This window comes from Lissotriton helveticus, chromosome 8 (assembly GCF_964261635.1).
Source record: "Lissotriton helveticus chromosome 8, aLisHel1.1, whole genome shotgun sequence".
NCBI classification, from domain to species: Eukaryota; Metazoa; Chordata; class Amphibia; order Caudata; family Salamandridae; genus Lissotriton; species Lissotriton helveticus.
In genome coordinates, this window is record NC_136069.1 from 1,670,934,627 (window position 1) to 1,670,960,566 (window position 25,940).

General features: G+C 50.2%; 1 protein-coding gene across 7 annotated transcripts in view; it reads left to right on the forward strand.

Moving 5' to 3' along the window:
* Positions 1 to 25,940, forward strand: part of LOC144773616 (transient receptor potential cation channel subfamily M member 2-like) — a 4,189,411-nt gene that overhangs the window by 1,655,134 nt on the left and 2,508,337 nt on the right. For 6 of the 7 annotated variants that reach the window (XR_013600029.1, XR_013600030.1, XM_078658762.1 and 3 more), the window contains exon 17: positions 11,872 to 12,017. The exons of the other annotated variant lie outside the window; for it this stretch is intronic. Coding sequence is in view for 4 of the 6 variants with exons in the window: in XM_078658762.1 (XP_078514888.1) it covers positions 11,872 to 12,017 (146 nt within the window). In the remaining 2 variants the exon portion in view is untranslated. The remainder of the gene's footprint in view (positions 1 to 11,871; positions 12,018 to 25,940) is intronic. 7 annotated transcript variants of the gene reach the window in all.

A 25,940-nucleotide genomic window follows, 5' to 3' on the forward strand; every position in this document is an offset into this window, starting at 1 on the left:
TTGTTAGATAAACTTAAGACGATATATGCCGGGAAGGGCGGGATTTGTGTGTGAAAATGAGTATCAATGTCTAACAGGACTTGCTTCGAATACTCTGAAAGGCGTGTACACTCCCACAGTAAATAAGTTAGAGTACCCTCCTCTCCACGATGTCTCTAGCAATGTGCGGGGCTGCTGGGATTGTATCTCTGTAATCTGGGTGGAGTAAGGTCCCAATAGGTGGCTATTTTTGTTGCGGTCTCAATGCTAGAGACGTTCCGTGCTGTGTGGCGCGCTCAGTGATAGATATAGCCCCATTCTTCCTGCAATAGTGTTCGGCCCAGTTCGGCCTCCCGTCGTCGTTGCCGTGTTGTGGAGTCCACCTGTTCTGGTGGCCGCAGCATGTGATAGAGTTCAGTGATAGCGTGTTGGTTGTCAAGAGGGAAGGCACTTCTCATAGGATGTTAAGTTCCTCTGGGCCCCAGAGGGTAGTTGAGGGTGCATCACTCCGTGCCTCACTTGGTGGAAGCAATAGGGCTCAGACTCTGGCAGGACATAGGCGGATCTGAGATCTTCAAATGTTAGGGGGCCCTCTACATCGAACTTGTGCCCAATGGATCGACACCCCTGGTCCTCCCAATGACAGAACACTTTCCAATCTAGTCTGGGGGAGAATTTGTCATTCCCAATTATGGGAGTAAGGGGTGACGGGAATGAGGTTAGATCACACTTAACCACAGTGGAGTCCCATGCTCACAAAGTTGTGCTAATGATTGGCGAATTATATATACACTCTGGGCGCTGTGACGTACGTAGAAGGGGGACCCCCACACAGCCCGACCCACGAGCACTCGTTCCATAAAGAGCCAGTGTTTCTCCGACTCGCTGTGCGACTATTCCAAAAGAACATGCAACTGGGTGGCCTGGAAGTAGCGGGTCAGATTGGGGATCCCCGACCCCCCTCTCTAGGTGGTCTATAGCTCTGCTCTTTACTCACTAAGTGCTTCTTATTAGCCTATACGAACCAGCTGATCTCCTTATGTAGTCTTTTAAGAATTCCAGAGGGAGTCGCCACTGGAAGGGTTGGAAACATCTATAAGATTTTGGGTAAAATGTTCATTTTGATCACTGCCACCCTTCCCAGCCAAGAGAAGCCGAAGGGTCCCCATCTGCCCAACTCCCCTCGCACCTGGGACAGGAGTCACTTAAAGGTCAATGCTGCTGTGTTGTGGGTGGATTTGGTAAGCGGAATCCCTAGATATGGGAAAGGTCCCTCATCCCAGTGGAACGAGGATGAGCGTATTAAAGCCTCCTTGGTGGGCGTATGGAGAGAAAGCCCCATAACCTGAGATTTTGCCACATTGATTTTGAAGCCAGAGGCTGCTGCAAATCCCTCCAGCTCTGCAAAAAAGGCAGGGCTAGACGTCTGATGCTTTTCCAATGTGGCAACTACGTTGTTGGCGTATAGGCTTATGGCATGAGAGTCTCCCCCGAAACGCACCCCAAAGATCTGCGGTTCTACCGCACTCTCTGGGCCATCGCCCCCATGTAGAGCGCAAAACACAATGGTGAGAGCAGGCCCCCCTTTCATGTGCCCCTTGCTATTCAGAGAGGTTTAGAAGAGCACCCATTAACTCGGACTGTGGCCGTTGGCTTGCTGTACCCGCTAAGAACCCATTTTAGGAAGCGGCCCCTACCCCAAATCGCGCCACGTTGACCTCCAAGTACCCCAGTCCACCCGATCAAAAGCCTTTTCGGCATCGATTAATACCATGACCCGTTCCGTGTCCTGGTGCTGTGCTTTTTTTAGAAGGTGAAGGAACCTTCTCGCTTTGTCACTGCACTGAATGGTGGCTAAAAAACCGGACTGATTAGGATCTATCAACCCTGGCATCATTGGGCCTAGGTCTGCTGCCAATATGCCAGTGAGGAGCTTCAAATCAGCATTTAGAAGTGAAACTGATCTGTAGGAGGCACAAAACCTAACATCCTTCCCTGGTTTTTGAAAAACTACAATTGAGGCCCCAAGCATTGTAGGGGAGGACACCCGTGTCCCCTATGGCATTAAATAATCTAGTGAAAATAGGGGCGAGCGATGTGCAAAAGGTCTTGTAAAAGATATTAGAAAAGCCATCCGGGCCTGGAGATTTGTGCAATTTCAGGCAAGATATGGCAGAGATCACTTCCTTGATTCATATTGGGTTGTTCAAGCTAGCCGCCTGTTCTGGGATAAGTCTTGGTAGGTTAGCTTCTTGTACGTAAGAGAATGAGTCCTGCTCTGTCAAGGGTTGTGTGGTGTGCCGTTTGGCGTAAAAATCCCCAAACTCACGGATTATAGCACTGTCTTTCATGTCTTTGTTACCAGCCTCATCATACACTGCATGAACTGCAGCCGTCTGGCGTTTGTTGGCCAGGAGGTGCCCACATTGATTACCCCCCACGTAGAAAGAGTGACGTAGACAGAGTGCAGCATATTTTGCTCTGTCGAGGTCAATGAGCGCGAGCTGTCGGTGGGCCGACTATAGCTGTCGCGATTCTCTTGGGTCTCCCGTCCACTTGCGAATACGTTCTTATTCTTGTACCTGAGCAGTAAGGTCCTTCCGTCTCTCCTTCCTGATTTTATTGTCGGTTGTAGAGATAGCTATAATTTCTCCCCTCGCGCATTCCTTCAGTGTTTCCCACAGTGTGATAATTTGAGTGTCTAGAATATCATTCAATGTAAGAAATTCCTTAATTGCATTGGCCAGGCGTTTTATCACTTCTGGGCAATGTAGCAGGGTATCACGCAGTCACCAGGAGAACGATAATTGTTCAGGGAGGGGCAATTTAAGCATGAGGGTGAGCGCTGCATGATCTGAATGTGATTGCGGCTTGATTTCTGAAGTTTGTGTGTGGGCCAGCAGGGAACACAAACCAATAAAATAATCAATCCTAGCATACGTTTTGTGCACATGTGATTAAAAGGTATAGTCTTGATCATTAGGGTGCATGGAGCACCATATATCTACTAAACCCAAATCGCTCAACCACTCCCGCCCCACTTGTGTAAGGTCCCCCATCACCCCGTGACGATGTGCAGAGCGATCATACTGATTATCGAACACTAGATTAATAACACCGCCCTATAGAAGCAATCTATCCGGAGAGGCGGCGAGATCCTTCAACCCCCGTCAAAAAAATGCCTCCTGACCCACATTAGGCACATAAATGGAGCCAATTGGGTAGTTGCTTTATTAATAGTGATCGTGAAAGCTAGGAGCCTAACTTTTATCTCTGCCCGCTTTGCCCCTACTTTGCCCCTGAAAGAGCGCTAGAAAAGAATTACCATGCCTGCCGTTTTGGTAGTGTGCAAGGAAAAATACTGTTGAGGAAATGCTAGCGATCTGAGTCGGTGGGTGTCTATAGTCAGCAGGTGCATTTCTTGCAATAAGCAAATTTGTGCAGCTGATTGTTCCAAATAGAACAGGACTGCCCACCTTTTAGACCCTTCACATTCAGGGTAAGGAATTTAACCTCATGTAATGCGCCTGTCAAATCCCAAAAGGTCCTGTGAAATGAGCTGGTGGTCCCTCGTCTGTTCCCAAATGTTGCCCCCAGGGGTGGACGGCGCGCTCTATTCCCGGATGGTCACTGCGATGAGTAGGACAATAGAGGTAGATGACCCAGGAGACAAAAGTAAAAAAGAAAGAACAGAAAACCCCAACAAGAAAGCTCCTGCAAGAAATTCTCAAGGAACTGAAGTCCAACATCGTGGAGAGTATGTGGTCCGAGGACTAAGTCCCGGTTCCTAATAGGGAAAAGGGAAGTCGGTAGGGTTCCTGTGGCCAGTGTCTCACCGCTCCCCTGGACAAACCAGGCATCAGAAAACTATGCTAGCAGAGGGGAGTGCACAGAATTCACTTGGTACTTCTTTTTACTCCTAGTGTCTGTCGCCTGATGCTTCCCGATGAGGGACCCCAGGACTGCTTGGCGCTCCTTGGTAATGGTGGCTGAATCCAGTTTCATTGAGCCAGAGGAGACCTTGATCCGAGTCCATCCGAGCCCCTTCTCCTGTTCCTAGTTGGTTTACTTGGCGGTGCCCCCTCCTCCATAGGTTCTGCAATGTCCAGGAGCTTGCTGGCCTCTGCAACCGAGCGAGGTTGGCAAAGTTCCCCATTGTGTGAGTGTAAATCAGTCTAAATGGGTGACCCCACCAATAAGCCACTCCAATAGATCAAAGGTGTGCAGTTCTGGGCTGAAACGCTTTCCTTTTCAATAGGGTTGAGGTAGCCAGGTCTTGGTAAAAGCAGGTTTCTGGTCTTTGTTTTTAAAGGTAGGAGTGTTACAGCAAACAAATGATGGACGGAATGCTGACAATGCAAACATTCTCCCCCAGGAGTGTCTGTGGCTGCACATAGTATCCGTTCCTTTAACTGAAAGTCATGGACGTGGATAAGAATATCTCCTGGAGGAGCCGAGGCATTTCGCCGAGGTCCTACTGTGTACGTTTGGTCAAGCTTAATAGCGAACTCGCCGAGAACCGTGCGAAACATGTCCACTACCATGGCCTCGATATCGGTATCCTCCAATCCTGATTTAATGCTGCGTATTCGAATGTTGTTGCGTCGAGACCTATTCTCTAAGTCCTCTGTGTGCACTTGCAGGTCCAAGTTTTGCTCTCATAAGCTGATGACTTTCTGTTGGAGGCTCTCGAGCTCTTTCGCCGGGTTAGACTTGTGATCCTCTAAGGAACTGACCCTCTCTCCCAGGGAGTCCACATCACCCCTTACCTCTCTTATGTCCACAGACAGCTGTTGTTTTAATTTTGGAGAGGTCTTCCTTCAGGGAGGCGAAGTGGGACTCCTAGAAGGAGCAAATGATGGATTCTTCCACCCCTCTGCCCGCCTCCGCCGTTGCTGGAGGGCCTTGGTTAGGTAGGTCTACGGATTGGGGCGTTTTTAGGAGCATATTCTTGACTGATCTGTCCTTCGGTCTGCCTGTTGCCATGGCTGGGAGATACCTCTATAGTTCTCTCCTCCCTCTCCTTGTCTACTCTGGGCATAGTTCACAGGGTGCATTTGGTAGCTATGGATGTGACCTGTGGGTCTCTGGTATTCATGTGTCCTGGGCAGGAGAGGGAAACCACTATATACGAGGCCGGTGACTCCTTCCACCTCCTCAGCTGATTTTTAATCTGCTGGCTCCGCAGGCTCCACAGGTAGTCGTGGTAGGGCTCCAGATATTGTGATCAGGGCTCTGGAGTAATCTTGCTAGGGCCCAATCTCTTGCGCCACCCAGTCAGTCAGTTTCCGCCCTGGTATCTCAGGTATATCCCGGAGCTCAGGCCTCCCCTGCTGTAATCGGGCTCTAGGTTCCACAGGTTGTGCCCCCTCCAAGTTCCTTTGCGCCGTCCGCATCAAGCTGATGCTACTTAAGGGAACATATTTCCTCTCCGCTGCTCTGGAAGGGGGGGTCCTCCCCACTCTCAGCCGGGAGGCTGTCCAAAGCGGGCCGTGGACCCGTCCGTCGCCTGGGCATCCACAGGGCTTGCCCGAGTCGCTGTTGAAGCACATCACTGAAGCAGCAGGGGCAGCTGGATGCTTGTAAGATGGCATGTGGGGGCGCACTCGGGTGGTCACAAACCGCACCCGGTCTAACCGGGCCGTCTCCATAGCCCCCCCCCCGGGGCCCACACTCTGCGGTAGCCCTCTAGGGCAGCCACGCTAGCTGCTCCTGCCCACATGAGTTCACCAGAGGGCCCTCTAGTCCCCAGCTCTGTCTTCCACCTCCTATTTGCAAAGGGCGGGCCGCTGTCTGTACTTCAAAGTGGGAGCAAGTAAAGGGAGGCCCCGTTTGCTCCAACCTCTGTCGCCCCGGGCCGCTGCTGTAGCCCACACCCCAGCTTCTGGGTACATCTTTGTCTCTGTGGTGTATAGGCATCTACCAGGGGAGCACCAGGGGAGGAGGAGAGGTTGATGGCTGTGTCGGATCTCCCCAGGGTGGGCCTAATACTATACCCTGCCAGGCAGGGGCCTCTGGACCTCTCCGTACTGGCCTGGTCGCGGCCGCTCCCGCTGCCTGTCTTGGTCGTGCAGCCGTATTCTCAGTGCTGCTGCGAATGTTGGGGGAGAAGGGTCCACCCCACGGCATCCCTCTTATGTCGCTCGCGGTCTGCCGTGCTGATCGGCGGTGAACCATGCAAGTGCGGCCCCGTTCCTGCGCTGGGTTGCTTGTCTCTCTCTAGGCGCCACAACCACTCCAAGGCTCCGGTAAACCACATCAAGGCGAGACTCCTTGTCTCACTGATTGTTCCCTGAGGCAATCCTGCATCTAGACCCCCTCTGAGCACTATTGAATCACCCAGATCTGCCCGGAGGGAGCAGAGGGACGGGAGAATGCGTCTTACCATTCTGCCATCTTGGCCACGCCCCTAACAAGTAGTTTAGAGGAGTAAGTGAAAGAGGGCAGGAAGATTGCCTGTGAGCGATCCTCGATACAAGACTTTAGCCACCCAAGGGCCTGATCTCTGATGCCAATTCCCATATGTCTGTTAAGTAGGATGAAGAGGGGAACAGTATTGAATGCTGAAGATAGATCAAGTAGCATTACTATGACTGCTGAATATAAATCAAGGTTTTTCCTTCACAAAATTGGGAAACGTCTAGTAGGGCAGACTCAGCGTCGGATTGGTAACGCGGGCATTAGAGCAATGCCCGAGGGGCCAGTGTCCGAGTGCTGTTGTGGGCCTCTTTTTTTAGCAGTCTGGGGGGCCATTTGGACGCTGTCTCTACTGTTCGAACACAGCCAGCGGCCCAGTGGGTGTTTGAGTAGCCTTTTTAGAGGCAGATGGGCGCTCATTACCTCTGTTTAGTAGGAGGTGTCACTCCTTTTGTCTCGCGGGCCGGCCCATTAATGAGTGCACATACTGAGTGATGGCAGGGGGCCTGAGTAAAAGTGGCCTAACTTGTTTCACCACTGTGAACTAACGCGTGCATTTTTTTTACCCCACTCCTAAAGTTTTTTTTTTATAAGATTACGTCAAAGCAGTGATTTGCGGAGTGAGTAAGCAAATGTGGGCCGATTTTTTTTTTTGCGTGCCTGGGCCGATTTTCAATTCCAATCCAACCCTGGGCAGACTCCAGATTGCATCCCACGCCGAAGCCCGATTGGCAATCAGGCAGCAGAAGATTGGATTCCAGAAAGTGACAGGCGAGAGATATGTCTGAAATTGCTAAGTACTCTAGGATCAGAGGAGGGTTTTTTAACAGAGGGAATAAAATGGATTGTTTCCAACATTTGAGGACAACAGCCCAGTCCATAGTCATTCAGAACTTTGTTTATGAGGGGGTTTTAAATGGGAGAGTCATATTTTAAAATGATGGTTGGGGTCAAAAGGGGAACTTGATGTACATTTCCCAAGTTCTGCTGCTGATTTCTTTAAGGAAATGTGGTAACATTTTGTGAGTAAAGGCCAGAATGAGAAAGAGACACCACCTCCTGATCCTTGGAGATTACATGGGTAATTGCTCATAAATAGCCTGAATTGTCTTAAAAATAAATTGAAGAGATCTTCACATAGCTCCATTGAGGGGGAAAGAACATTCTTAGTTGCTTTAGGAGAGAGGGAGGGTTTGACAACTTAAAATATTTTTCTGGGTTTATTAGAGGATTCTAAAAGGGATGTATCAAAGAAAGATTTTAAAGCTTTGCAAATTGAAATGTGATAACTGTTCAGGGCTGCATCCTTGTCATAGGAGGATCTTAACGTCTGCTCTAGTTTTTTGAAGAGGTACCATGGGGGAGATGGTTTGGCCCTTTTAGAAGTGGTGGATTTTTGGGGGGCAAGAATATCCAGAGCATTGAACTGCCAGTTATTGAAGCAGGCCAAGTACTGATCTAGGGTTCCTCCCAAATTAGAGGTGGTAGACTGTAAAGTCTCTTTAAACTGATCATCCGAGATTTTATGACAAGGTCTGGACATTTTACCAGACAGACCTTGTGAGCAGCAAGTTATAGTAGAAATAACATTAAAGGGGATCAGAAAATGGACCGACCATGTAAGTTTAAGTGCAGGTGTAGGAAAGTAAGATCTGCTTTCATGGTTAACCCCACTTTTGTTTGATGTCAGTATGTTTTTGACTAGTCTGACTGGGATCCTGCTAATTAGGGCCCCAGTAACTGTGCTTGCTCTCTAAATTGACCCTGGTAAGTACAGTTGGCTGCTGGTGGACCCATGAAAGATCCTAGTAAATGGTACTAAGGTACCCAGGGAACAGTTATACTAGGTGTCTCCCTTGGACTGCAACATGTATTATGCCACCCATGGGATTCCACTTAAACGATGACTACTGACCTGTCATCGCAGCCTGTGTGAGTTGATGCTTGCACCTCTCACAAAAGATATGTTTTCTTATTTGGAATGTCACTGCACTCAAAACCTATAAGTCACTCCTATGACAGGCTCTTCAGTCCTGAGGGAAGGGTGCTTGGTTATAAGTGTGAGGGTGCCCCTGCATGAGCAGGAGACCCCTACAACCTTCAGAGTCCATTCTCCCAGGTTGTAAGTGCATCAGACATTACGATACATAGAGTGGCCATGCATCATTACTGATGACCATCTCTAAACTGGCTCTACTGAACCCTGTCCTGTTGGAATCATTCCCCCACACTATAAACGGTGTGGGAGGTATGATTCCATGCACTGTAATGCTCCTCCAGGAACAAGTCAGTGCTCCCAGTACCCGTCTTCTAGACCCGGACAGCACAACAAGGCTGCTGCCAATCAGAGACACTAAATGTAATGTAATGTGAATAATGTAATAATAATGTAATGTGTATACTTGTAAAGCGCACTGTTGCCAGCCGGCGTCCTGGCGCTGTATACCACTGGGGAACCCGTCCTGGCTTTCCCTGAGGGATAGTCCCTGCTGGGAATCCCCAAGGTGGAGCCAGGCATCCCCGGCGTTGATGGGGCCATTGTGGAGATTAGGCAAGCTAATGCCCAGAGTTGCCGAGTGGGACCCCTGGTTAGAGTAGGCACAGAGGCGAGAATTATCGAGCCCGCTGACCCTGGTCCACGACTCTGCCGGGTCAGGAATCAAACCCTGGTCCCGGGCCAACTTCTGCTTCCGGTCTGCCACCTCTAACCAGTGAGCCACACCACTCCACTCCACTCCACAGACACAATTGTGCTCTCATGCTACTGAGCCAAGCTTGAGCAGGGGAAAGCAGAACAATAGGTATCCTGTCACATGGAGGTGTGGCCACCTCCCACACAGGGTTTAGTGTATTGGGGCCTGGTGGGAGTGCTTGCCAGTGCCACTCAGCCTGCCTGTAGAGCACACTTGGTGCCCTCCAGGAATAGTCCAGTTCAAACGAGCTCAGGGAGTCGTTGGCTCCTCTCTGGCATAAAACTGGACAAAGGACATGGGAGTATCCTCCCCACTGTCTAACTCCTCCACTGGGAGGGAGCCCTGAATTGTCCCAACCCTTTCCTTAGGGTACTTAAGGGCTTACCTGTGGGTGGGTCCCTAGATTCGTCGTGGGACAAGATTAATTTCAAGACACCACTTCCACTTCGACTATCTGGGCATCTGGACTTCATTAGACTTCACTCTGGGCATCAAGGCTGCAACTGGGAAGACTCCTGCTGCTCCTGATCTCCATCGCACTGCTCGTCTGCTGCAATGTCTGTGTGTGTGTCCATACAGGATCCTTCTAAGGACTGTGGGCATCCAAGACACCAGAAGGAATCTCCCTTAAACTGAAGGAGCCACTTCCCTGCATCTGCAGGCACTGCAACTTAGCTGACTGGTCTGCTGATCCTGGGCTCCCACAGACACCAAAACAACATAGGTGGTGGTTCTTCACATCCCTCGAGGCCTGCGGTGTCCTCTCACCAAGTTTGAAGCCAGTATCCCTCGTCTGAGGTGCAGGAAATAAACACTGTGCATTGCGTTGACTTGCAGTTGCAAATGCTTGTTGGCTTCCTTCCACCAATATCTTCGGGCTCCAAGTAGCCCCAGCCTCAAGCATCTCCAGTGACTTAGATCTTTGTCCTCACTGCAACTCTTATATAGTGGGCTTGCATCATTGGTGAGCTGCTTGAGGTCCTCTTGCGACTCCAATGTCTCTGGCCTGTGGGTCCTCTTGAGGGTCATCTTTGAATTCTGCAGGCTCTCCTGATTGCTTCGGGACTGCCTTGAATCCCCTGCTTGTGGTGAGTCACCTGGACCTTGCTGGTCGTGACACTGCACCTTCTTCGCTTTCCATGTTGTTTGCAGTTGCCAAGGCTTTTTGGGGCTCTCCACGGACACCGACCAATCAACTCTCGACATCCGACAAGGACCGCTCGGAAATGGCCCCTTGTCTTCCACAGTGTCGCCTGGAGCTTACAACTGCAGCTACAAGGTCACCGTTATCTCTCCTGCAACACTCAACATCGGTGGGCAAAGACTCTGTCCCCTCTGCTTGCAGGTACTTCTCATCCTGAATCCACCTTTGGGATCCACCGGACACTTTCACCTTCTCCAGCAGCGGCATCTTCCTAAAGTCCTCCATTGAGTTCGACAGCGATTTCCGACGCCACTTCACACATATGCACCTGGCTTCCCTGGTGTAGGTATCCTGGTTCCTAGGGTAACCACGGGTGGGGTGGCTCTCCAACCTTCTGTCTTCCACTGGTTTTCTTCAGGGTCCACTGAGAAGGGTCCTTCTGTAAAATTGCAACCCCCACTTACTCTTTGACTTCTATTGAACCCGCAGTGGAGTTCCCACTCTGCACACGGCCTCTGTGGGGTTCCTGGTTACTTACCTCGGGTAGTTCCTTGGATCCCCTGCACTTCTACTTCTGAGTAAAGTCTTGACTCGAGTTTTAGTTCACAAACCACTATTTTAGTATATGGTTTGGTCTCTCCCTGCTGACCACTGAGCATCCATGCTACTTACCTGATTATTTTTTTAAAGCATTGTGTGCATTGTGCATTTCTCCGGCTGGAGATAGCTGTATGCGTTAGTGAGTGTCTTATAATAAATACCTATTTTTATAAATACAGTGTATGGTTCTTTTTCACTTTATCTATACCTGTAAGATTATGTTCTGGTTAAATAAGCTGCTTTACACTCCTTCTGGACTAAGCCTGAAGGCTGCTCTCCACAGCTACCACTTAGAGAGCTTTCCAAGGTTGCCTAAGACCGCTAAAATTACCATAAGTGGTGTCTGGATTAGTGCAGAGTGCCCACTTACATAAGTGTGCACCATATACTAAGCCAGCTTCGCATACTGATCATCAGCCAGTCAAGGCACCAGCACTGGGAGACTCACTAGTGACAGTGATGTACGAAACCATTACAAGTTAGCACAGCATATATATAGACAAAATCACAGATTTCCTGGTTTAGCGCTGGTAAATGGTAGCACTCACATAATTTCTAGCCATTTAAATGGCAAAGGGAAAAGGAACTTACATGTTTTAAAATCGTAAAGGGAACTTTCATTTGTAGATATCCAAATGTGAAGGGTGAGTGAGGCATTAAGGGTTATGTGAGTATCCCTCCTTTAGTCCCATCACCATCTGGGTATCGTAAGCTGCAAATCTGTTAACTCTTGAGTCTGCAGCGTGAAAAACCTTAGTTCCAACATACCATATCTACCGTAAAAGATCATCTTAGTAAATTCTAACATAGGACGACTGTGTGTATTATGTTAAGTTTAAGGCATCCTTTAGGTGTTTTGGTTGTCTCTGGTTCTGTTTTAGATTGGGGTTATTGTTAGGTTTGTTGTTTCAGTTTAACATATTGTTGAAATGTTTATCTCCTTGTGCTTGATATTTCCAAATGTTAGCATTGATATCAGTATTATTTAGACTGGCTTGACCACAATTCCATTTTTTTATGTTTTTATGGTGATTTTAGGTGTTTTCTCAGAGTGCTACAGAAAGGATGAAGTGCGTGCTGAGCAGGTCCTTACTGGAAGGTCCTTGGACTGGGGAAAAACCACCTGCCTGCAGATGGCTCTAAACGCTAATGCTTCGCGTTTCATGTCAAATGGAGGTGTGCAGGTGGGTGAGGGAATCCAATTCACTGATGTCTCTTTAAATCTGTGGTGTCTCTTTGTGTGTGTATAGGGTGAGCCTAGCTGCAAAGTCACAAAGTTGTGTTGAAAAGAGGTATACAATACAAATGAGAGTGGGCAAGGGGAGGGGGCATAGAGAGTTGCAATTAAAAATAGGAGGTACGGGAGGAGCTACGCTAGCAACCAAGATGGCCGCATAAGCTCCCGTCTCCGTCGACCTCCGTCGCTGGCGGATCTATCCTGAACTTAATCCTGACCTCCCGCCAGACTTCCGTGTGTCTGAATCGTCTCTGAGTCCAGGGGCGCAATCCCGGAGTCTTTATCACCTTTTTTGACAAAGTTACACCGTCTGTCATTTTCGGGCCTCCTCCAGACTATAAGCCGGGGCCTCGAGTACTGACCCAGCCGGGTTTCAGTTGAACAACATCGGCCGCAGGTACCTGGCAGGGTCCGGTCTCATTGGAGTGACACGAATTCTCGATCCTGGTGGTGGTCTCGAGTCCCTGCGTATACTGGCCAGATGGCGACGGGACGTGGATGCCGCGGTGAGTGGGGATCCGGTTCCTGGGACCCTGCTGCAGCCCTCGGGGTCCGCGGGGGGGGGCCCCCGCTCTCGGCAGCGGTGTAAAGAGCGCAAAGCCTGAAAGTCGCCGGTCGCCTTCGCCCACCCCACTCCAGTTGGTTTCCCCGGAGTAGCCGGCCTCCGGGGTTGATGACCTGCTTTGTCATCGATTAAGCGGAGATGGATCGGACGACGTGTGGACCGACACTGGGGACTGTAATGGCCGCCATCGAGGCTCTTCACTGGCAAATGGAGGCTGCTCTCCACAACTTGACTGTACGCATCGAGACTATTTGTTCGAGACCGGACCCTAGCCCAGAGTCAGACCCGCAACATATGGTGACCCCCGCGAAGCTTGATTTTAACCGAGAGGAGAACCCCGAGCATCATTATAATCTGATGCCTATTGTATCTGCGCAACTACAGCAGCCCGCGACTGGAGCCCCTGATCAGCCAGCAAGCTCGGCAAAGTCATCGCCCGCACAGGACTTATTTCTTTCTTCGTTTCTGGAGACCTCCATCGATATTCTTTGGATTGACTTTCGTGTTTCAGATAGACTTCGAGATTTGACTCTTCTGACCCTTCCATGCTATATTGATCCCCTCCCTTTTCTACAAGGTTTTGACTCTTTTGCTATTATGCTGGTCCTATCGAAAAGGGTTTGTGTGATGGATCGTAGAGGCCAGGGCTGAACTTGACTGTTTTAATTCTGTACAGGGACTTCCTTTGACACTGCTGGGTGGTATCCGTGGGAGTGAGGGCCAGATGGGATTCTGCTTTTTTGAGTTTGGTGAACTGACAGTATTCGACAATGGGATTTGCTGCCTCTGTGGTGTCTGGGGCTGGGCGGGATGGTCTTTTCTCTTTTGGTGATTTCCCTATCAGTTTGCTTATAAGCCTGCTTTACCTCGCTTAGTACCAAGGTAGGGAACATCTGCTCGCGGCGGGGGGGAGGGGAGTCCGGGAGCCCGTATCGTAAGATATTCCTCCTCCATCTTTTCCCTTCCTTGGGGTGTAGTTTAGGGGGCGACAGGCACGCTGCTAGTGGGGTTAGGTCGTTAGCCATCCGCAGGGGTGCAGGGTGGGGGGTTGAGTTTTTTTTTTTTACTTTTCCTTTATTTTGTTCTATGACCTATCTTTTTCCCTTTTCCCTTCTTCACAAGAGATGTGGCATATTCTCCTGAGCCTGTTGTTATGCATATTCGGGTGTCGAGTGTCCATTTTTATATCCTGTATTCTTGGTGGGCAGATTCTGATAATGTTTGCTTATGATTATTTGTTTTGTATTGTTTTGACCCAGCTCCGGCTGGTATTGATACTTTCCGGGTGCCTACAATTGTATTGTATTTCTTCATTTCATCTGCCCGTTCGCCACTGTAATATGTTCTACCAACAATACCCGAAATGTACATTTCTACTCTTGTGTTATAATTAATAAAAATATATTAAAAAAAAATAGGAGGTACACAGGGAGATGAGCGAGAGTGGGAGACACATGACGTCCAAGTGTAGAGAAGTGGTAGGAGGAGAATAAGGCTAAAATGAGTAGCAGAACAGATGGCTACAAGAGGTAAACAGGTGAGGGTAATTGAACCAATAAATAGTACAGTTCAGCAGGTGTTTCTAGATCAGCGTAATGTGAGGCCTTGGTGTAGATAGGTAAAGGATGAGGCAGATTACCACTTCTTGTCTGCTTACCCTTTTCAGGCTCTCTTTCTCCGTTTATTTCTATGATGTCTCGAGTTTCACAGATTTGAAGTAGGTGTTGTGTTAATACCCTGCCTGTGTCTGTCCTTTGCTGGTCTTACACTACATAATACTGCACTGTAGGAAAGTAGGATCTACTGCCATGGTTACCTCCACTTTTTACTTGGTCTCAGTATGTTTTTGACAAGTCTGACTAGGATCCTGCTAATCAGGACTCTAGTCACAGGCCTTCCATTGCAGGCTGTTTGAGTTGGTGCTTGCACCCCTCATGACAGATATAAGTTTTTTTTATATATCTGAGGCACTACACTTAAAACCTATAAGTCAACCCTATGACAAGCTCTTCGCTCCTGAGGACAGGGTGCTTGATTATAAGTGTGAGGGTGCCCTTGCATGAGCAGGACACCCCTACAAATCCTAGAGTCCATTCTCCAGTCTTTGTTAGTGCGGTCAGCAATTTTAATACAAATAGTGGATATCAGTCATTACAGGATGTCTAACCATATTGTGGCTGCACCAAACCCTGTCATGTTTGGTATCACACATTTTGGAATCATATCCCAACAACGATTCCAGGGTTGTATGTATGAACCCATGTACTGAGGGGGCTCCCTTGGGGTACCCCCCTGTACTCCCGATAACAGCATTTCATGGTTCGACAGCCAGCTAGTGCTGCTGCTGACCACAGACACGATTTTGCCCTCCTGCTGCTGAGTCAGGCTTGAGCAGGGGAAGGTAGAACAATAGGTTTCCTATCACAGGGAGATGTGACCACTTCCCAGACAGGACTTAGTAAGTTGGGCTGGGGTGCAGGGTTACTTGCCAGCACCACCAGACTGCTTTGAAGGGCAGATTTGGTGCCCTCCTTGCATACTCCAGTTTGAGCCAGTTCAGGGAGGCCTTGGCTCTCCCTCTGGCATGAAATTGGACAAAGGACATGGGAGTATCCTCCCCACTGTCCAGCTTCTCCGCTGGGAGGGAACCCTGAGTCGTTCCAACCCTTTTCCTAGGGTACTTAAGGGCTTACCTGTGAGTGCTTTGTTAGTTTAGTCGTGGGACAAGACTCAAGCCTGAAACCATGTCACTCTTAGATCGTCTGGACACTTGGACTTCGCTGGACTTTGCCTGGAACCGAGACTGCACGAAGGAAGACTCCTGCTGCTCCTGGTCTTGCTGTTCTGCTAGTCTTCTTTGTCGTCTGCGTCTGTGCTTCTTCCAGGATCTTCACCAGACCTGTGGGCATCAAGGACACCTGAAGTAATCTCCCTTGGAGTGAAGGAATAACTCCCCTGCATCTGCAGGCACCGCAATTAAGCTGACCTGTCTGCTGCTCCTGATGTCCCATGGACTTCAAAAGTCTCAGCAATACAGGTGGTGGTTCTGCAACTCCCTCGTGGCCTAACCGGTCCTCTGTGCAATTTTGAGGTAAGTATCCCTCGTTGTAACTGCTGGGACCGAACCCCTGTGCATCGCATCAACTTGCCATTGTCAAGGCTGGTTGGTTCTGCACTCCACTTAGGGCGACAAGAAGCTCCAACCTCCAGCATCTATCCCTGCCAAGTACAGCATCCTCACTGCATCCTCTGCACCGTGGGCCTTCCTTCATGGTGAGCGGCTCGAGGTTCACATGTGACTCCTGTGCCTTTGGCAGGTGGGTCCTCTTGAGGGTCTTCTTCTGCTCCAGTGGGGACCCTGCTTGCTCGGGGCCTGGTCTGACTCTCCTGCTCATGGTGCATCTATTGGACCTTGCTGGCCCCAACGTTGCTCCTTCTTTGTTCTCCAAGCCGGTTGCAGCTACCAAGGCTTGTTGGTGCTCCCGACGAACACTGACTCCCTGGTCCTTGACTTCCGAAGTGGGACAGCTCGTGAATGGCTCCTGGTCTTTCTCAACCCTGGTCCTCGACTTTCAACATGGGACACCTCGTGCACGGCTCCTGGTCTTCCTCAGCGTCGCCTGTTCGTCACAGCTGTAGCAGCAAGGTCACAGTCAACACTTCTAAGCATTCCAACATCGGTGGATATTGCTTTTCTGTGCCCCCTGGTCACTTCCGAGTGGTGTAGACTCTGTGCCCTCTACTTACAGCTTCTCCTCTTCAAGAATCCACCTGTGGATTCCAGTAGAGGCTTGCATAGTCTTCTACAGTGCATCTTTTTCAAAGTCCTCCATTGTGGCCTACAGCGGTGTTAGAAGAGGCGATCCCAGAGGGCCAGGTTATGCTCACCCGACCACCTCGTGACCCACCTCTCCCACAAGTAATGCCGAGTCTTAACGTGAGGTCCTCACCGGGGAGGACTTAGAGTCTATGATCGTACACACTGAGCTCACACCACACTTACGAACGAACACCACACCGCGGATTTCAATAAACAAGTTCTTTATCAACAGTAAAAAGGATTCAGCATTCGTATTTACAAGCGATCGAGGGATCGTAAAGTCTCAGGGATTCAGGAAGCGGGCCAGTCTCAGTCTTTAGGCCAATACGATGCGTACCCTGCATACAGCTCTCAATCCTCGAGCCGGGGGATACGGAAGATGATGATCGTACTGGCTGCTTCACTCACTTCATGCGAACCAGGTCGTGTTGGTAGCGTCGATGGTCCAGCCGGACCAGAGTACTCCTCGAGCCGCGACGAGGTCAGCAGGGCTCGATCCGGAGGTTAGTTCTTGAGGAGCCGCGATCACGTCAGCAGACCTCAGGATGTTTCCATGCAGGTCTTTAGAGTTCACGAGCGAGCCGCGACAGCGTCAGCAGGGCTCCGATGTTCTAGTTCCGTCTTTACGAGGAGGGAGCCGCGACAGCGTCAGCAGGGCTCTGGTGTTTCAGTTCCGACTTCACAAGGATGAGCCGCTACAACGTCAGCAGGGCTCGAAGAGTTCGAAGGTTGAGTTTTCCCCAAGGGTAAGCCGCGAACAGATCAGCAGGGCTCTCTTGTCCAGGATACAACTGCCCGCTCGTTTTTAGGCGGGCCTTGATATAGTCCAGGGGCCCTTTGATGTCCGGACTCTCGCAGGCGGAGGTCTCATGCCTTGGGGGCTGGTCGTTGGAGAGGGCCGTCGGTTGGCCCTTTGATCCCTTTGAAGATGCGTCTGGGAATTCCCAGACGCCCAGCAGGGTCTGGAGCCAGCTCTCGGGGAGGCCAGAGGTCCGATCGAAACCGGCCCACAGGGGAAGGCCAGAGGTGTGAGAGAAACCAGTCTCTCAGGGCAGGCCGGAGGTGCAATCGAAACTCCCTGTCTTCTCTCACTCTGGGAGCCCTTTACCCCCTAGCCGGGACTGGCGCGTCTGGAGCCTAGGTTTCGCTGGGGCCAGGGTGATGCAAGGCCCAAGGAGTCAGGGACCTCGGGAAGGGAAAATGGTTGCCGGGGCCCTGTGGGGTGATGCAGGTTCGGGGTGCCCGGGGCCGGGAAGGAGGACGGGAAATGCAGGGCTGGTCGTCGGCTGGTGGGGTCGTGTAGGGAGTTTGGGTGTACATGGACAGTATGACCAGGGTTTTCTGGATGCAGAGCTAGGCTAACGGGGTGCTGAGGAACGGGGGGGAACCACGCCTCGAGGCCAGGTCCAACAAGCGGTTTCCGACATCACTTCCCACTTATGCACCCGGCTTCCCTGGTGTAAGTATCCCGGTTCCTGGGGTATCCACAGGTGGGGATAACTCTCCATCCTTCTGTCTTCAGGGGGTTTCTTCAGGGTCCACTGGGAAGGGTCCTTCTTCTTAAAAACTTCAACTATTACTTTCCCGTTTACTTCTGTTGAACACGTGGCTGTGTTTCCACTCTGCACACAGCTACCGTGGGGTCCCTGGGTACTTAACTTGGGTGGTTCCTTGTGTCTCCAACTCCTCTTAGTCTCCTGGCCTTACTCCCGACTTCGGTCGCAGTTTGCATTCCACTTTTTTGGCATATGGTTTGGTCTGCCCCTGGAGACCACAGTATTTTGTGGTGCTTATCTTATTTGCAATTGAAGTATTGTTGTGTATTTGCGTTGATATCCCCGGGTTGGAAATATACCAATGTGTTTGTGAGTGTTGTGTAATATATAGACATATTTTTATATGTACACTGTGTGGTTCTTTTTCGTTTAACCTAAACTGCATGATTAAACGGTAAAAAAAGTTGCTTAACACTGTTTCAAGATAACCCTGAAGGCTGCTCTCCACAGCTGCCACACTGAGAGCTTTCTATGGTTATCAAAAATCTCTAAAATCACTATAAGGGTTGTCCGGATTAGTGCAAGGTGTATCACCATATACTAGGCCCGCCTCCTACATGCACCATCTAGCTAGTATGGGATAAACCGATCACAAGCCTCAGAATGTGACATTCACTACTTCCGTTTCAAACCTGAGTTCATAACATTGCAGAGACCAAACAAAAGCATATGGGTGCAGGGGGTGATGGGGTCTGCGAGGGTTGATGATGTTGGGGGAACCTTCATGTTGTCAGATGTCATGGGTGGTTAAAAAAGCCGTCATTAGGCGATATTGTCTCGCCTTCAGGTAAAATATGCAGGGCAGACTTTTGCAACCCTGCACAATTAATTAAATAATAATTCTAGATTTTGTAGTACTCACAAATGTTGGGGGAGTGCTGTGACAGTCAGCTGTTCACTGTGCTCAATTCCCTTTTTTGTTTTAAACCTACACATTTTCATTCATGAGGCGGCCAGGAACCTTCTCACAAAGTTCAGATGCCTTTTTAATGCAGTTCTTCGTGGTGGGTGTTCAACAGAGCCCTTTGTACCCTTCATTCCTTCTTCCACAGCAGGTATTAAATGCCCCCCCATCTGGGTGGGAGCGTATATTCAGGCCCTGTCTCACGGGTGCATGTGCAAATAAAAGCATGTTAGAATGAAAAGCCTATTCTCTTTTGCACGGGAAGTATACTACACACATTTTGTAAATACATTGCTCACTATTTCTGGTTTTTGACCGACATTTCTTTTATGCAAACACTTAGGGCCTGATAACAAGTGGGTCAGTCACATTTGACAAATAAGAAATTCAACGGGGGAAAAAGTATACAGTAGTTACTGTATCATGCTGATTTTGGTGCGTTAAACACCAAAATCAGCATGTTATTCCTCACAAACTCCTAATCAGTGATATTGATCGCAGCTATAATTAACGTTCTCTGAGGTATAGCTGTAAGGTTAGTTAAATAACACAAACTCCCAATGAGGCCCTAAGTATGCAAGTGTCTAAAAATGTGCGAGAGTTTGTTGTTCAATATGCATATTTGTAGAAAGTTTTGCAAATGTGTAGGCACTTAGCTTGACGTGCACAATGCTGAATTGTCTCCCTATTCTCCTTTGCTGTTCTCTTTAGAATGCACTATAGACCTAACTATGAGGCCTATTAGGATGGCGGACGGAAACGGATTCCGTCCGCCATGGTCGCGGCAAAAATACTCCCGACCGCTCCACGGATAAACCACCGGTGCGATTAGGATATTTTTGGCAACACTCACCGACCGCGACAGACGGATCACACCAAAGACCGCAGCAAGCGGACGGAACCACTGAAACACTGTCCGCCGCGGACGCAAAGGCCGCGGAAACAGGCTCAACCGCCGCCACACCTTCGGAGGTTCCGTACGCACGATTAGGATAACCCCGTCATCCCAACGGAACTCACCAACTTCCACGACCGCCGCGGAAAAAAAGCATCGACAAACGGGGCTTGGCTGCGGAAGGACTTAACGAACATCACCCCTGCAGTCAAACCGAAGCAAAAATGGCGGATGGTAGTAAATAGCAAACAAAAAATAACAGAAGTCACACCCACCTGGAACACCCATCTCCAACAACTACACGCTCCAATGACACCCCCCCAGCACAAACAAGACCACCCAAGTCAACACACCCACAAAACACCTGACCGCCTTAAACCATTGGGACACAACCACCACACAGAGTATAAAAGGAATCCCTCCCATTACCACAATCCTTTGCATCACAGCACAGCTGGAACAAAGAGGCACAACATCATAAACAACAGAGATACACAAACACACATACAACCTACACACCCATCACACCAACCCTCACAGCACCATCCCTACATACCACACAACATGGCACCCAAGAAAAACCCCAAGTTCACAGAGAGTGAGTTGAAGGTCATAGTCAATGAAATCATTTGTGTGGAACCACATTTGTTTGGTACCCTAGTCCAGCAGACCACCTTGGCAACTAAAACCACCATGTGGGACAGGATAGTGATCAGAGTCAATGCCTCAGGGACCGTGCCACGCACCAAACACGACATCCAGAGGCGGTGGCACAACCTCAAGACAAGGGTGAAGGGCATCCGGGCCAAGAACCACCTGCGGGCACACCACACTGGCGGCGGCATTCCCCCGGATCCCATACCATTTACCGAATGGGAGGAGAAGGTGCTTGGCATACTGCACCCTGAGAGCCTGGAAGGAATAGAAGAGGGAATTGAGGCTGGTAAGTACATACCAATTAACACTATCACACTGTAATGTTCTGCCTTGCACAATTGCTAAGACACATCTCCCAAACTCCAAACCATGCATGTGAATCACACAATCACCCAAATGTGAATGCCAGGGCTCAAATGCACCCACCATGATCAACCACAAATGTTGCCTCCTACCTTCCCATGCTCGCATGTGGGCAAGAGGTGAACACTACAACTCCCAACAGGCCCACATGTCTCCTGGGAGGGTTGGGGTGTGGGGCGGGGGGTCCTGCAGTACAACTCCCAACAGGCCCACATGTCCCCTGGGAGGCTGTGGGTGTGTGGGGGGGTCCTGCACTACAACTCCCAACAGGCCCACATGTCTCTTGGGAGGGTGGGGGTGTGTGGGGGGGGGTGTCCTGCACTACAACTCCCAACAGGCCCACATGTCTCCTGGGAGGGTGGGGGTGTGGGGGGGGTCCTGCAGTACAACTCCCAACAGGCCCACATGTCTCCTGGGAGGGTGGGGGTGTGGGGGGTCCAGCACTACAACTCCCAACAGGTCCACATGTCTCCTGGGAGGGTGGGGGTCCAGCACTACAACTCCCAACAGGCCCACATGTCTCCTGGGAGGGTGGGGGTGGGGGTCCAGCACTACAACTCCCAACAGGCCCACATGTCTCCTGGGAGGGTGGGGTGGGGGTGGGGGTCCAGCACTACAACTCCCAACAGGCCCACATGTCTCCTGGGAGGGTGGGGTGTGTGGGGGGGTCCTGCACTACAACTCCCTACAGGCCCACATGTGTCCCGGGAGGGTGGGGGTGTGTGGGGGGGTCCTGCACTACAACTCCCAACAGGCCCACATGTCTCCTGGGAGGGTGGGGGTCCAGCACTACAACTCCCAACAGGCCCATATGTCTCCTGGGAGGGTGGGGGTGGGGTGGGGGTCTAGTACTACAACTCCCAACAGGTCCACATGTCTCCTGGGAGGGTGGGGGTGGGGGTCCAGCACTACAACTCCCAACAGGCCCACATGTCACCTGGGGGTGTGGGTGTGGGGGGGGGGGTCCTGCAGTACAACTCCCAACAGGCCCACATGTCTCCTGGGAGGGTGGGGGTGTATGGGGGTCCTGCAGTACAACTCCCAACAGCCCCACATGTCTCCTGGGAGGGTTGGGGTTGTCGGGGGGGTGTCCTGCAGTACAACTCCCAACAGGCCCACATGTCCCATCCCAGAGCAAGATGTGGTCCACCCACCATTTGGTGATCAGTGCATCTCCCCCTTCAAACTTACAGGTAGGTAGCCATCTGCACAGGGGCACCATCCAATAGCAGGACAGTACCACACATAGCCAAGTATTGTCTCCCCACCTCCACACCACCAAAATGTCCACTCATGTGTGCAACACCAATATGATGACACCAACAACTATGTCCTGATTCCATAGAGATTTGAAATGTAACTACAAGAAACCTGTCATGTCCACAGCATTGATTCTTACATTCTTGTCCCTCAGGTGATCACGACTTGACACGCCAAAACACCAACCGACAGCAGCAGTTGCCCCCTCACAGCCAGGTCTCTCCGGAGAGGATTCCCAGGTCACCTCGGGTGCAGAGGACGATGCTGGGCCAAGCACACTTCCAGGGCCATCAGGCTCCCAGGACAGCCCTGCCTCCACCACCTTGGCCAATGGTACTACACAAACAACTGCCACTGTGAGCTGTGCAGCTACCACCACCAGCACCACCACCACCACCACCACCACCACCACCACCACCAACCCTGCCAGTGCCACCCTGCCTGACCCATCGGACGATGATGTGCCATCAACGTCTCAGGCAAGCAGGGAGAGTGGACGTGGGAGGACACAGGTGAGCAGCTCTGTAGGTAGCACGGAATGTCCGTGCCACAAAGGAGTTGCACAGCCGTATACACAAATGTAAATGATATTCACACGTATTCCATATTTTCACCAGATTCATCCAATTTTTATTCCAAGTTTTATTCCAAAGTTTACTCGTTTTTTTTCACCATCACGTCAAAGACATAAAGTTTTCATGTTTTATGCATCTTAATACTCAGAGAGTGCCCATCCGGGCTTCATCACAGGCTTTAACTTAAAACGTCATAGTTCCAGAACATTCCATTCTACCCAATGCATTTCGGTCTGCACAACCTTCTTCGGGGGTATCTATAATGTTAAAAGCATATTTTAGTAAAGGCTCCATTTACACGACACTGCTACAACTGACATTTCGCCCAAGTGTCCCTCCTAATTCATCAGTGATATAACTAAATAGTATATATTGACTCGTGCGTGCGCTGTTAACTACCCGGCCCCAGTTCCCATTAAACATGATCTCAATGTGCCCTCCCGGTCAACCTAGCGCTCGAAACCTATTTAAAAAAAACAAAAGTGAACAATCTGCAAAAGTGCAACCCACGTCTACATTTCTAAACTCGCAGTCAATCCCTGGACATACCTGCTCAAGCGTTCTGAATATTAAACCGCCTATCTTTCCTCATCTCCCTTCGACTGGATACTAAGTTATTCTACTCTCTGCGTAGCCATTTATAACCCTTTCCACCCACATGTGTTCATTTCTTCATCACGTGGTATATGTGCCTCACCGTGTTTCTTAAAGTGCACCTTCCCCCTCACTCTCTCTAATACTAAAGATATCCAATGCTGACAGTCCCCCGATTCCCTATGTACATTTATAAACTTGAAAATAAACAAACAGTTTGAGTCGCCACTCAAATCATCCAATGAATTACAAATAAAGACGTATATAACATGATACGAATCAGTGCTGTGAATGTCCATTCGAAATCAAAGTCCATTGCAACAATCTCCACAAAAACGTTGCTCCTTCATGTTCCGAGAAAAAGTCTTTGACGTGAATTTATAGTTGTACCAATTTTAACCTGTGTCCGATATTCAACGGGGTGCTCTAGCAGGATTAGGGACAAGATTCAATAAACTGCACTGTAATTGGACCTGAAGCACACCTTCTTTTGTCTTCTCAAACTTCATTTTTCTTACAATGTTCTTTTCCATTTTGGCGTGCAGCACTCTGTGTAACCAGACTCAGACCATCATGGGAACGAGACCCTGGAAGCCATTGCCAGAGTGAATGCCTCCTACCAGCGGTCGCAGGCACAGGCTGATCGGGCCCATCAAGATTCGCAACAGACCTGCCAGCTGTTGAGGTCCATGGACACACGTATGGCCAAATTGTGGACCTCATGGGGCAGCAAATGGCACTTTGGAGGGAGTGGTTATCCCGCGCCACACCACCTCCCCCTCCCCCAAGTGCCCAGCGGGACAGGTCACCAACACCACCGCCACCATCACCTGAGGCCACTGACAGGGAGGTGGACCCAGAACAACCTGCCCCCACAGCTGGGTCTGCTCCGGCTCCAAGACGGAGGGGCCTTCCGAGGCTGGACCCAGCACAGAGCAGTGGCAGTGCTCCATCCACCCGCCCGAAGAGGGGCCGAAAATGACTTCACCCTTCCTTGAGCCTGGTATTGACCCAGGGAACTATCATGTCCCACATTGCCAAGCATTGTCAAACGTCTGTTGGACTAGGTGTACATCTTACAATGTGGTGTCCCGATCGGTGTCTTCATCTGACATGACTTTCAACTCACTCTTGCCCACCACCTCCTTTTTGTAAATATGCACAAACACTTTTCTACACCCTGTAAATAAAAATCACTGTAACGCTCAATATTGTGTGATCTCCATGTTTATATACAGGTATGTCTCAGTTGTTGTCATCAGCAGGTGCAGGGATCAATGTTGTTTTGAATCCTGGCTCGGTGTGAGTGACCTAGGGACAAACAGAGAACAACAAGCACAGGTCAGGAAACTGAATCACAACCATCACAAAAGAACGTACTGCAACATCCCACAAACCACAATCATCACAAAGTCAGCGGATAACAGGACACACATCAGGGAGCATTGCTCGTACACCGTGGCCCACACCGATGTGCAAACATAACATAACAGGCAGCATTCACATACCACATCCAACCATCTAAAGCAGACATACATCACGCATTGAACAGCAGTGCAAGAGGTAGTTACTCACATTCAAGGAAAGTAGCGAGCAATGAGCTCACGCCTCTGGTCCACAGCTTCTTCCTCCCCACTATCCTCATCACTGGACATGGGTGCGATGGGAGGCGGAGCAACCTGTTGGTCTGCAGGGTCCATGATCAGTTCAATATTGTTGCGTAAGGCCAGGTTGTGGAGCATGCAGCAGGCAATCACTATTCTGCATACTTTGCCGGGTGAGTATGGCAGGGCCCCTCCGGTTTTATTCAGGCAGCGAAACCTAGACTTCAGCAGTCCAAATGTACGTTCCACAACCCAACGTGTCTTCCCATGGCCCTCATTATAGCGTATTTCACCTGGGGTAGTTGGATTCCATAGGGGGCTTAGCAGCCACGGTCGGTTTGGGTACGCAGAGTCACCTAGGTGGAGGGATGACAGACACATACATCATTACCAGGATTGTTGGGAACAGCATGGCACACATACAACACAATAGTCATCACAGCACACTCACCTACAAGCCACGCACGTTCTTGATGCAGATTGCCCATCAGTTGGGGGACAGTGCTGACCCGCAGGATGTGGGAGTCATGTGCGGACCTGGGAAATCTGGCACACACATGGGAGATGATGTTGTCAGCCAGGCACACCACTTGTACGTTAGTCGAATGGTAGTGCTTCCGATTGCGATATACGGGTTCACGTGCCTGGGGTGGAATGAGACCAATATGTGGGCCATCAATGGCACCCACTACGTGTGGAATCTGGCCCAGGGCATAGAAGTCCCCTTTGACTGCTGCCAACTCTGCCGGCCGTGGGAAATGGATGTAATCATCCTTGTAATGCATCATGGCATCCAGCACATCCCGCAGTACCATGCTGAACATGGATTGTGACATCCCCCCGGAATGACCAACTGTGTACTGGAAAGTGCCTGTTGCGAAGAAGTGAAGTGCCGCCATCACCTTTGCTGTGGGTGTAATAGCTTCTGGATATGTTCTGCGTGGCTGCAGATGAGGTGCCAATTGGGCTACAAGCTCCTGCAATCTACGTCGGTCAAGCCAGAATTTGCGGATCACCTCCTCGTTAACCATGTCCTCCAGCACAGTGTAGGGTCGATGCACATTTGGAGCCCTCCTG